Genomic DNA, 11,936 nt, shown 5'->3' on the forward strand with positions numbered 1-11,936 from the left:
AGTTGCATCATCCAGAGGAAGGAGAGAGTCAGAGAGTTGAGTCACCCAGGGGGATGAGAAAATCAGAGATATGCTGATCTGGCAAAACAGCAACCTACAGCAGAGTGCACCATTTCACCCTACATAACCCCTCCATCTGGCATCCCTCTCTGCCAACTCCCCGACTGCTCTCCTGGCTCCTTGCCCTCTTTTCCACCTCTACTCACCTGCACTCCCCTCTCCTCCTTCCTGTGACCCTAACATTTCTGCCCTCTCCTTCCCTCTCTGTCCTCCTCACCTCCCCCTCTCCTCCTCCTTCTCTCCTCACCTCTCTCAGCCTGGTCTCCAGCTCCAGCACTCGGCTCTTGTTGCTCTGCTCCTGCTGGCTCATCTTCTCCAGGTGTTCCTCCAGCTTGGCGTTCTGGGCCTCCAGCTTCCCAGCCTGGGACTCCAGGTAGAACTTCTGCTGCCTCAGCTCCGAGATCATCTCCTCCTGGGCTTTCCTGTCAGGCCCAGACAGATAAACAGACACGCAGCACAGTCAGTATCACTGTGTGGCGAATTCTCCAAACTAACTAACTAACCAACTAGTCCACAACACTCACATGTTCTTAACTAGTCCACAACACTCACATGTTCTTCTGGGTGTAGATACTGCTGTTGGCTGCCAGTTTGTTGGCCTCAGACAGCTCAGCAATCCTCTGCTCCAGGCTGGCCATCTTTGAGTCCATGGCATTGATGGTCTGGGATGGACAGAAGAGTCAAGTTTCAACACACCTCATTTATCGAATGCTCACTACTATTGTCAAAACAATACAGTATATGTAGAATATATGACAGTAGCCTTTCAACAGGTTCTTGCAAGTTTGAAATAAACCAAGCCAGTGTGATTAATGTGAAAAATAAACAAATTCAGTGTAATGTGAAAATAGGCCTGGCCACATCCTAACTAGGCTGGCCAGCTCTTACCGCCTTCTGCTCACTGATGATGCTGCACTTCTCCTGGACCTCCTCCTCATACTTGCTCTGACTGGATTCCAGCATCTCCTTATCTGCCATGTCTGCCTTCATCTGGTTCTCCAGAAACTGGTTAATATAAGAGAGAGATACAACACAATATCAACCAGGCTACAGCTCAGGATCAAGGCCCAGTCAGACTTTTACTGACCAAGGGACCTGCCCAGGAAAAACTCTGGGCCCTAGTTAAAGCTGACAACCTCCCCTAACAGTCTGGATACACCAGTAGTCCTTAACATGATGCTCTCCTGAATGTGTGTGATAAACAGGAGAAAGCCGCTGAGGCTCTGAAGCTCTACCTTGAACTTCTCTTCATAGAGCTTCTCCTTCTGCTCCAGGTGGGTCTCCACACGTTGGGCTGTGGACTGGCTCCCACGCAGACTCTCCTCCAGGTCCTATGCAAACAAACACGTTACAGTACATTGTTTATTCACCCTTTTCAAGTCAGGACACAACACCATGATATTATGCAGTAGAGCAAGGATAAAATGCAAAATAAATAAAATATGTGTTCACAATCTGTCACATTTGGGTCTGAGACAGAGAGAAAGCACACTATGAATGACCCCCAGGTAGTGAGGGCTGAATCCTAATGTTAGATCATCACTGATTTTTATTTATTTTATTTTTTATTGAACCTTTATTTAACTAGGCAAGTCAGTTAAGAACAAATTCTTATTTACAATGACGGCCTACACCGGCCAAACCCGAACGACGCTGGGCCAATTGTGCGCTGCCCTATGGGACTCCCAATCACGTCCGGTTGTGATACAGCCTGGAATCGAACCAGGGGGTCTGTAGTGACGCCTCAAGCACTGAGATGCAGTGCCTTAGACCGCTGCGCCACTCGGGAGCCCATTGACTGATGTCAATGGGAGATGCTCGAAAATTACACGAACACAGATCTCAAGTTAGGATTTGGCGCAGACTGAATAATAAGGTGAGTGAGTGTGAGTATGTGTGTGTACCTAAGAGTGTGTGTGTGTGTATATGAGCTGTGAGCACACATATGTCCTGGAGGGCTTATGTGATAATCACTCTGATGGAGAGTAATCCTCCAAAGAAGGGCAACGTTGTGAGGGCCAGAGGGGGGCTGAGGGGGCCTCTTTCCCCTCCCCTTACCATGATTTTATCAGCCATCTGCTGGATCTGCTGGGCCTTGCTCTGCATGTCCTCCTTCAGCTTACTCTCCCTGCGCTCAACTATCTCCAGCCTCTTCACCTGGTTCTCCAGGGTCTTCCTGCCATCCTACACACACACACGCACACGCACACACGTGCGCATGCGCACAAACAAACGCGCACACGCACATACACACGTGCACACACACACACACGCACACGCACACACACACACACACACACACACACACACCACTCGGGCTAGAGAAAGTCTGCTGCCCCCAGTAAAAGTGAGTTTATCCAGCTCTCTTTTTTCAATGAGTCCTTTCTTTGTTGTTGTAGTTATGGTCTGATCAGTCAGTACTGTATACCTCTGTCTCTCTCAGGCGTCTACGGAGGCTGTCACTGGAGTCCTCCTTGGTCTGAAGCCTCTCCAGTTCACGCTCCATGCGCTCCTTAGCCACCCTGATGCTATGGAGGAGATCTGTGGTCTCACTACTCGCCTTCACTGCCTGTGTTATGGGCCGGGGAACAACAAACACTTTCTGTCACCTATCTGACATTTACATAACGTTAAACTGTCATAGGTTAAGCTCTGAAGGCTTTATTGATAGTTGCATGCATGAATAGCCTAGAATACTGGGTACAATGTTGATTGATTGTGCCTCTAAAATATGGGCCCATACAGCCTGGAGAATTCTATTTGGAAATGGCTTTAGAGTTATTCTGAAAATGTCTTAATTTTATGTAGTCATCTCTATAAAACATAATACATGGAGAAACCAACATTGTCTGAAAAACATTTTGATAGCTGGCAATTAAGCAGAAACTGACTAATTATGAGACAGTTGAATTACTCTCAGGCCACAATTCAACATCTGCTTTACAGGACAATGGGGAGTTGACACACATCATTAGCAGGAGAGAGAGGACATTCACATGTCTGTGTGTGGTGAGCATCTATTATTCCCTTAGAACATATGCTGAATATGAATTATCAATGACGTTTTCAACAGAAATATTCTACCTTGGCAAGCTTATCTTGGAGATCCTGAATTTTCCCTTGCTGTTCAGTGTTGGTCTGAAACAGAGAAATAGAGAGAAAAACAACCTTTTAAGCTAAATATTCCACAGTCCCTATGAGTTCAGTCCCAAACCATCTTCATGGTTTAATGGGATCATTTGTCTCCTAACCACTGAACATTACTTTAAGGACAATATACTGTAGGACCATACAGGAGGTCAAAAGGAGATCAACATGAGCCAATAGGACTGAAGCTGTACCTTCTCCAGCTTTGACAGAAGCTCCTCCGTATCAGTCTTTCCTTGCTCCTTGGCCTGTGAGAAGATAAGCAGAAAATCAGTAAAACCTCCTGCTTTCAAAACCAATACATGCCTTTCAAGTTCTCTGAATGTGGGTTAGAGTCAAGAGATCAATATCAGAGTGAATAATTACCTTCTGCATCCTCTGTTGATAGTCTGCTGCTTTCCTCTTCAGCTCTTCGCTGGTCTGACGGGACTCCTTCAGCTCCGACTCGTACAAGTCGCTACGACGACGGGCCGCAGACAGGTCCTCCTCCAGCTGCCTGATGGCCACACGCATCTCCTCCAGCTGGGCTTGGCACTCCTGCAGAGGGATGGGAGAGGAACGAGAGAGAGGGATGGAGGAGTGCAGAGGTGAAAGATATAAGGAGAAGGAGAAATGCCAAAAAAGTGAATAGAAAGGAACAAATGGAAAGCATCACAGAAAGAGATTAGATTGGCAGACATGAGAGAAGGAGTGATGGGGCAGAGAGGTACAAAGAATAGACAGAAGAGGATATAAGGTATAATAGAGTCTTTTGAACAAAGAGTTTTGGAACAAGAAATGTTGAGGCAGAGAAAAATTGCATCAGCCAAAGTCATTTAGTGTCCTTGTTCCCTAAAGTTCTAATGATGATTAGATACGGCTAACAGCCTTAATTTCCACCTCGTGGTCGAGTCACGGGCCATGCAGCAGTCCTGACTATCAGGCTGGTTAGGACTAGCAGAGGCTAATGAAAAGTAGCATGGTCTCGGTGCCTGGGGAGGGTGAGGGCACCCTGACAATGGAACACGACAGGCGCAGCAGAAAACATCAGCAGCACCAGCCTCATCAGTCCCTTTTCAATTAAAAGTGTTCCATTAAGTTTCAAACCCTGCTAAGTGCTTAAAGCGTGTCTCCTAGGACGTCCGCCTGTCATCTACAGTAAGTGACAGGAAGACACTTCATGAGTCATGAAACATTATAGTAACATAATTTTTTGTTATTTTGCACCCTCTAATTTAGTGTGCAGTAAACAACTCTTTTTAACATGTAAATGAAAGACAAAGGAATTTCATATTTAGAACAATTTCCTCTCAAATTAAGTTTGGACCTCCTTTATAACGTTAATAAGCTACAAAAAGCGTTTGATATTTGAGTGAATGATGATTGTCATTGTCAATTAGGGTTCATTACATACCCTAGGTATTGAGGAAGAAAAAGGCAAACAGTAAATTAAATGTATAATTGGAATGCTAATTGAAATTATTCACTTCAGCAATATTTGCATCAACTGAATAAACCTGACACCACAGGGACCACTCATTTAATCTCTTTGTAGAATCAAATAAAAATATATATTTCAAGTGGGAAAAGACTTTCACTCAAAATTGCAGTGTTTTGCCAGCAGGCCGACTCAGCGCCCTAGTTCCTCAGGGTCACCAGTCCCCTAGGTCCTTGACTGGATCACAGAAAATCTCTGGCAGCCCTAAACATAAGTCAGCATGAGAACTGAACTAGGCCAGGGCTTAAGCACAGAGCTGAGTGGTACCCATGGAGAAGGATGGAGTGAGCCAGGGGCAGGAAGGAAGGGATGAGATTAGAGAGAGGGAATACGGGGTGAATACAATAGAATTGTGCATGCCAGAAGAGCTGATTCAGAGTTTTCGTATGAATATACTTAACACACTCACGCACGCACATACACACACATGCGCAAACACACCTGCACACACACACATGCGCGCATACACACTCACACAGTGTCTCCCTATTGCCCTGACCGGCAATCTCCCGCTGGGAGCTTCAAACGCAGTAGGCGTTGCCCTGACAGGGAAAGTGACAGTTCTACTGTAACCTCTTAGGATGGGGAGACTAATCCATGGTCCTGGGAAAAAGACACCACCGCTTTGCCTATACCTCTTCCCGCTGCCTTACAGAACAGATTAATCCTTCCTTTAAGTCATCTTTAGACATGTTTGTCTGTGCCAAAGGTAAGTTTGCTGACAAAGTGGTCAAATAAAGCTTCCTTTAGGTAGGTACTAGAACTGAATTAAACCTACCTATCCACACATACAACACAGAGAGGTAGAACACTTGTCCTATCCCAGTTAGAGTCTGTCAGCATGTGTGCTGTGTATTCAGTGAAAGGGATCTCTCTTCCAATTAGCCTAGAGTTTTGTTCTCACTGGTTCACAGAATTACATAATTTGTACTGATTGTCTTGCCATGGATTTCTCTTTCTCCTGTCACTGAAAAGCTTTTATCTCTCATATCCCCAATCGTCTATGTTTGTTGAGCCAACACTGCATAAATTGTGCATGAATTTGTGTGAGTTCCAGACTCATAAAACAGCGCGTGGGAGAAAGACACTGTTCAAGACCTTATACAGCATACAGTTGGGTCAAAATCAAGCAGGAAAGCACTTTTGAAAATATCAAATAGCATGACTCATTCTCATGCATGACAATAACTTTAACTAGAAGTGGGTCAATAATTTCCATTGCTAATTTCCAGGTTTGCTAATGATAATAATAATAATAATAATATATGCCATTTAGCTAACACTTTTATCCAAAGCGACTTACCGTCATGCATGCATACATTTTACGTATGGGTGGTCCTGGGAATTGAACCCACTATCCTGGCATTGTAAGCTCTAGCAGACTGATACGCTGTATCAGTGAGCGGTAACTATAACATCCATGGATGACCATGGATTGGCTGTGAAGGCTACAATGCAGTGTAAATGGCAGTGAAGGGGTTAACAACAACACTCTAGTTCCCATAATGTAAGATCCAAGGCCCCCATCACCTCATCACGACAGCCTGCCCACTGCATCAGCAGCACTGCACACTCTCCACTTCTAGGTATGGATGATTCACATTGCCATGGCAACCATCACACTATAGAGCCTGTGCCTGGTAGCCAATGCCAGCAACTGCTAAGGGGAACAGGTTGTTTTTCTATTACCTTTTTTTGGATTCTGCTCTGTGGTTTGGAGGGAAGGGGGGGGGCATATATTTAATGCCGTTTCACTGTTCTCTACTGTCAACCTCTCAATTTCCTAATTCTCAAACCTTCACCGAATCAGATCATTGTTGTGTGCGCACACAGACACATACACACAGACACACACACACACACACACACACACACACACACACATTGCACACACAGACACACTATTTGGATAATGGTTGTCTGAACGTAAATCTGTCCTTCCTCTACATTCCTCTGTTGATCAGCAAAGTCTCAGGAGACACTGCATCACTCCTGAGAGTGGCGAGGGATAGACACAGGAGACACCTTGAAGTACTGGGGCGCTGAGCTATGCAGAGGCATGCAACTATCAGATAGATGTCCACTGAGCCTTTCTCATGGTCAGGACAGGTTAAATGCATGACAGTGCATTTGGGTTCACGCCCACTGTTGGAACTTGGACAGCATACTGCAAACTGCTAGGAAATACTCAATGTTGATACTCACTGAAGGCTACCGCTACTATTACTTCTATTGCTATTAGACTTCTATTATGTGGCACTCAAGCCTTTTTATAGTTTTATGCCTAACTCTGATTATCCTTATTCGATAAAGGCAATGAAACCACAGTATTAACACTAATTCACCTGAATAGCATTGTATTTGGGTCAAATCATTCACTAAACCCTAAACCTCAACTACATCTCGTAATGAATAATGTGGAAATTGAGCAAGTTGAGGTGACTAAACTGCTTGGAGTAACCCTGGATTGTAAACTGTCATGGTCAAAGCATATTGATACAACAGTAGCTAAAATGGGGAGAAGTATGTCCATAATTAAGCGCTGCTCTGCCTTCTTAACAACTCTATCAACAAGGCAGGTCCTACAGGCCCTAGGAGGGACTTGGGAAAATTGCAGTTGGCTCAGGGCAGCACGGCTGGCCCTTAAAAGTACATGGAGAGCTAACATAATGACATGCATGTTAGTCTCTCCTGGCTTAGAGTGGAAGAGAGATTGACTTCTTTAAGAGGTGTTGACAAGCTGAATGTACCGAGCTCTCTGTTTGGAATGCTGGCACACAGCTCGGACACCCATGCATACCCCACGAGACATGCCACCAGAGGTCTCTTCACAGTCCCCAAGTCCAGAACAGACTACGGGAAACGCACAGTACTACATAGAGCCATGACTACACTCTATGTAACTCAGTAAAGCAGTCAAATCAAATTTAAAAAACAGATAAAACTACACTTTATGGAACAGCGCAGACTGTGAAGAGACACACACACACACACAGGCACACACACAGCATTCGTAAACACTTGCTAACACGCGCACTCTACACACACACATTTTAATATTGTTATTTTGCTGTATTATTGATTTTGTATTGTAAATATGTTATGGTAGCGTAATGTGTAATAATTTGTTGTGTGATGTATTGTTTTATTGTATGTAAATTGTGATTGGACCCCAGGAAGAGTAGCTGCTGTCTTGGCAGCCACTAATGGGGATCCGTAATAAATACAAAATACAAATACAAAAAATAGGGTTCCAGCAGTCAGGAATTCTGAGCCAGGGTGTTTAATAGTCCACTGACTCCACCTGCACAGGGAGCACGGAGCAGGGAGCAGGGAGCAGGGAGCAGGGAGCACGGAGCAGGGAGCACGGAGCAGGGAGCAGGGAACAGGGAGCAGGGAGCAGGGGGCAGGGAGCACGGAGCACGGAGCACGGAGCAGGGAGCAGAGAGCAGGGAGCACGGAGCACGAAGCAGGGAGCACGGAGCGCGGAGCAGAGAGCACGGAGCAGGGAGCACAGAGCAGGGAGCACGGAGCAGGGAGCAGAGAGCAGGGAGCAGGGAGCAGGGAGCAGGGAGCAGGGAGCAGGGAGCAGGGAGCAGGGAGCAGGGAGCAGGGAGCATGGAGCAGGGAGCAGGGAGCAGGGAGCAGGGAGCAGAGAGCATGACGCAGAGACCACGGAGCAGAGACCATGGAGCAGGGAGTAGGGAGCAGGGAGTAGGGAGCACAGAGCACGGAGTAGGAGGCAGGGCAAAGGGAGCAGTGGGGAGGCATCAACACCCTCTTCCTCTGTAATTAACATGGCTGTGGCAGGAGTAGCACTCTCCTCACACACCACATGGCTCACAAACCACAGGGATGGGCAAGGACAGGTCAACCCACAACTGTACATCCCTCCACAGCACTCTGGATAGAAGCTGCCTGTAGGCACTGATCAAGGATCAGCTTACCATCCCCAAATCTTAACCCTAAACATTATAGTTTAGGGGGAACTTTGTGCAACTCCCTCCACAACCCACAACCCCTCTCCTCTACCTGTTCTTTAATCTCCTGCAGCTTGTTGCTCTGCTCCCGGATGCCATGGAGGAGCTGCAGCGCCTTGTCGTCTTCCTGGGAAACCTCCATACGTGCCTGCTCCAGACTGAGCTTCAGACTCTGAAACACACACGTACAGTGCATTCGGAAAGTATTCAGACCCCTTGACTTTTTCCACATTTTGTAACGTTACAGCCTTATTTTAAAATTGATTAAATCGTTTTTTGTCCTCATCAATCTACACACAATACCAAAGCAAAAACAGGTTTGTAGACATTTTCACAAAGAAAAAAAAATGGAAATATCACATTTAAATAATTATTCAGACCCTTTACTCAGTACTTTGTTGAAGCACCTTTGGCAGTGTTAAAGCCACGAGTCTTCTTGGGTATGACGCTACAAGCTTGGCACACCTGTATCCGGGGAGTTTCTCCCATTCTTCTCAGCAGACCCTCTCAAGCTCTGTCAGGTTGAATGGGGAGCGTCGCTGAACAGCTATTTTCTGGTCTCTCCAGAGATGTTCGATCGGGTTCAAGTCCGGGCTCTGGCTGGGCCACTCAAAGGACATTCAGAGACTTGTCCCGAAGCCACTCCTGCATTGTCTTGGCTGTGTGCTTAGGGTCGTTGTCCTGTTGGAAGGTGAACCTTCGCCCCAGTCTGAGGTCCTGAGCGCTCTGGAGCAGGTTTTCATCAAGGATCTCTCTGTACTTTGCTCCATTCATCTTTCCCTCAATCGTGACTAGTCTCCCAGTACCTGCCACTGAAAAATATCCCCACAGCATGATGCTGCCACCACCATGCTTCACCGTAGGGATGGTGACAGGTTTCCTCCAGACGTGACGCTTAGCATTCAGGCCAAAGAGTTCAATCTTGGTTTCATCAGACCAGAGAATCTTGTTTCTCATGATCAGAGTCCTTTAGGTGCCTTTTGGCAAACTCCAAGCGGGCTGTCATGTGCTTTTTACTGAGGAGTGGCTTCCGTCTGGCCACTCTACCATAAAGGCCTGATTGGTGAAGTGCTGCAGAGATGGTTGTCCTTCTGGAAGGTTCTCCCATCTCCACAGAGGAACTCTGGAGCTCTGTCAGAGTGACCATCGGGTTCTTGGTCACCTCCCTGACCAAGGCCCTTCTCCCCCGATTGCTCAGTTTGGCCGGGCAGCCAGCTCTAAGAAGAGTCTTGGTGGTTCCAAACTTCTTCCATTTAAGAATGATGGAGGCCACTGTGTTCTTGGGGACCTTCAATGCTGCAGAAATTGTTTGGTGTGCCTCGACACAATCATGTCCAATCAATTGAATTTACCACAGGTTGACTCCAATCAAGTAGCAACATCTCAAGGATGGTCAATGGAAACAGGATGCACCTGAGCTCAATTTCGAGTCTCATAGCAAAAGGTCTGAATAACATATGTAAATAAGGTATTCCAGTTTTTAATTTTTAATAACTTTCCTAACATTTCTAAAAACCGGTTTTCACTTTGTCATTATGGGGTATTGTGTGTAGATTGATGATGGGAAAAAATGATGTAATCCATTTTAGAATGCACTGTATAGAGTATAATGCCCCTTGGCCACACACACTCACACACACACACACACACACACACACACACACACACACACACACACACACACACACACACACACACACACACACACACACACACACACACACACACACACACACACACACACACACACACACACACACACACACACACACACACACACACACACTCTCACACACACACACACACACACACACACTTTGGACCACTCACAGTGCACTCGGTGATGTAGGTAGCCAGGTCTTGCTCCAGGATGGTCCTCTGTGTCTCTGAGGCTTTCAGCTCCACATCCTTCTGCTGCAGCACTGACTCCAGATCAGACATCTTCCTCTGGACTAGAGTGATCTCCTGTTCCATCTGAATACAGCAACATGGAGGACGTTATCATGACAGGTTTATTTGCACATTTCAGCATTAGTTCATCTTCCCAATGACAATTGAACTCTTGCAGGTGACTAAAACTTTATATTACCGTAAGAAACATATTTTTTTCTGTTTTTTAAACATAGTCATTTATGATGAACATATTTTCAGACTGCATTGAAGTGCAATGGATTGAAGTTGATTGTGCTAAGATGTAAAAGCATATCCTTGATCACAGCTGTTGGGGTTGAAGAAGACTGTGTGGTGAAAACATAGATTAATCATTGCTGCTGGGCTTCACAGGATAACACATAAAAGACAACAGAACATTTAAGTCCATTATGTAAAATAAATTACCATTGCCAAACCTCCTTTGAACCAAGCCCACAATAAAGAAATGGTGAGGTAAAAGCTGAAGCTATAGGAAGTTATTTCTGCCCCACCTAAGCTAAGCTGCTCATCTCAATATGCATGTGTGGTTTAAGAGATGAGCCAGTAGGGTGATGGATGGACGCAATTAAAGAAGCCATTAGAGCCCCTGAGGAGCACTGAGCGTCAGGTTCGCCAACCGAGACAGATACACAATCACAATACATACAGGAGTGCATAGAACACATACTGTACAGGAGCACAGTCACAACATAACACACATAAAAGGGTTATGGTATAGAGTCACAGCATTGAGTAGCAACACAGGGCACAACAGGAAGCGACAACACAGAGTACAGTACACCACATAACAACAGCACAATCTCAGAGCAGAGAACCATCAGTCAGTCACAGGACATGAACCGTGTCATGTTAACACAGATTAGTACAGAATCATGGAGCACATAGAACCAACATAAACACATAGGTACAGCACATGGTACAGAATGTTCCTGTGACACAGACTCACAGCAAAGACTACAACAGCAGACCAACTGACAGACACACACAGAGTAACTTCACAGACTCAGAGAATATCAAACGTAAGAGTACCTGTGACATGTCTTGTATCTCTCAATGTCCTCTGCATTTAGTGTATAAGAGTTTGTTTCCAGGGAGCAGGACAGGTCTTATCTAGAGAGCTGAGGGTTGTAGCCACTAATCTGTAGGAGAAAAAAAGAGCGTGGGAGAGAGACAAATGGCAGTATACACTCTATAGGCTATACACAATCTCTCCTGAAAGCACTGGGGCTGACTCAAACCTTTCATTTACAGCACTTATCTTTTCATGTCATACTGTTATACCAGACCGCCTTTTACAGTTATCAAATGGGAAATTATTAGCTCCATTGAATCTATGTTCA

General features: G+C 45.7%; 1 protein-coding gene across 1 annotated transcript in view; it reads right to left on the reverse strand.

Moving 5' to 3' along the window:
- LOC311141510 (citron rho-interacting kinase-like) overlaps nucleotides 1-10,638 on the reverse strand; it is a gene marked incomplete at both ends in the record, with an annotated part of 96,524 nt that extends 85,886 nt beyond the window's left edge. The window contains 11 exons of the mRNA XM_084176858.1: nucleotides 308-482; nucleotides 613-722; nucleotides 949-1,065; nucleotides 1,296-1,391; nucleotides 2,119-2,244; nucleotides 2,489-2,629; nucleotides 3,145-3,198; nucleotides 3,402-3,455; nucleotides 3,574-3,744; nucleotides 8,717-8,836; nucleotides 10,495-10,638. Of these exons, the coding sequence (XP_084032984.1) occupies nucleotides 308-482; nucleotides 613-722; nucleotides 949-1,065; nucleotides 1,296-1,391; nucleotides 2,119-2,244; nucleotides 2,489-2,629; nucleotides 3,145-3,198; nucleotides 3,402-3,455; nucleotides 3,574-3,744; nucleotides 8,717-8,836; nucleotides 10,495-10,638 (1,308 nt within the window). The remainder of the gene's footprint in view (nucleotides 1-307; nucleotides 483-612; nucleotides 723-948; nucleotides 1,066-1,295; nucleotides 1,392-2,118; nucleotides 2,245-2,488; nucleotides 2,630-3,144; nucleotides 3,199-3,401; nucleotides 3,456-3,573; nucleotides 3,745-8,716; nucleotides 8,837-10,494) is intronic.
- Nucleotides 10,639-11,936: the final 1,298 nt, after the last annotated feature.

Source organism: Coregonus lavaretus (assembly GCF_964263955.1).
Source record: "Coregonus lavaretus genome assembly, chromosome: 14".
Taxonomy (NCBI): Eukaryota; Metazoa; Chordata; class Actinopteri; order Salmoniformes; family Salmonidae; genus Coregonus; species Coregonus lavaretus.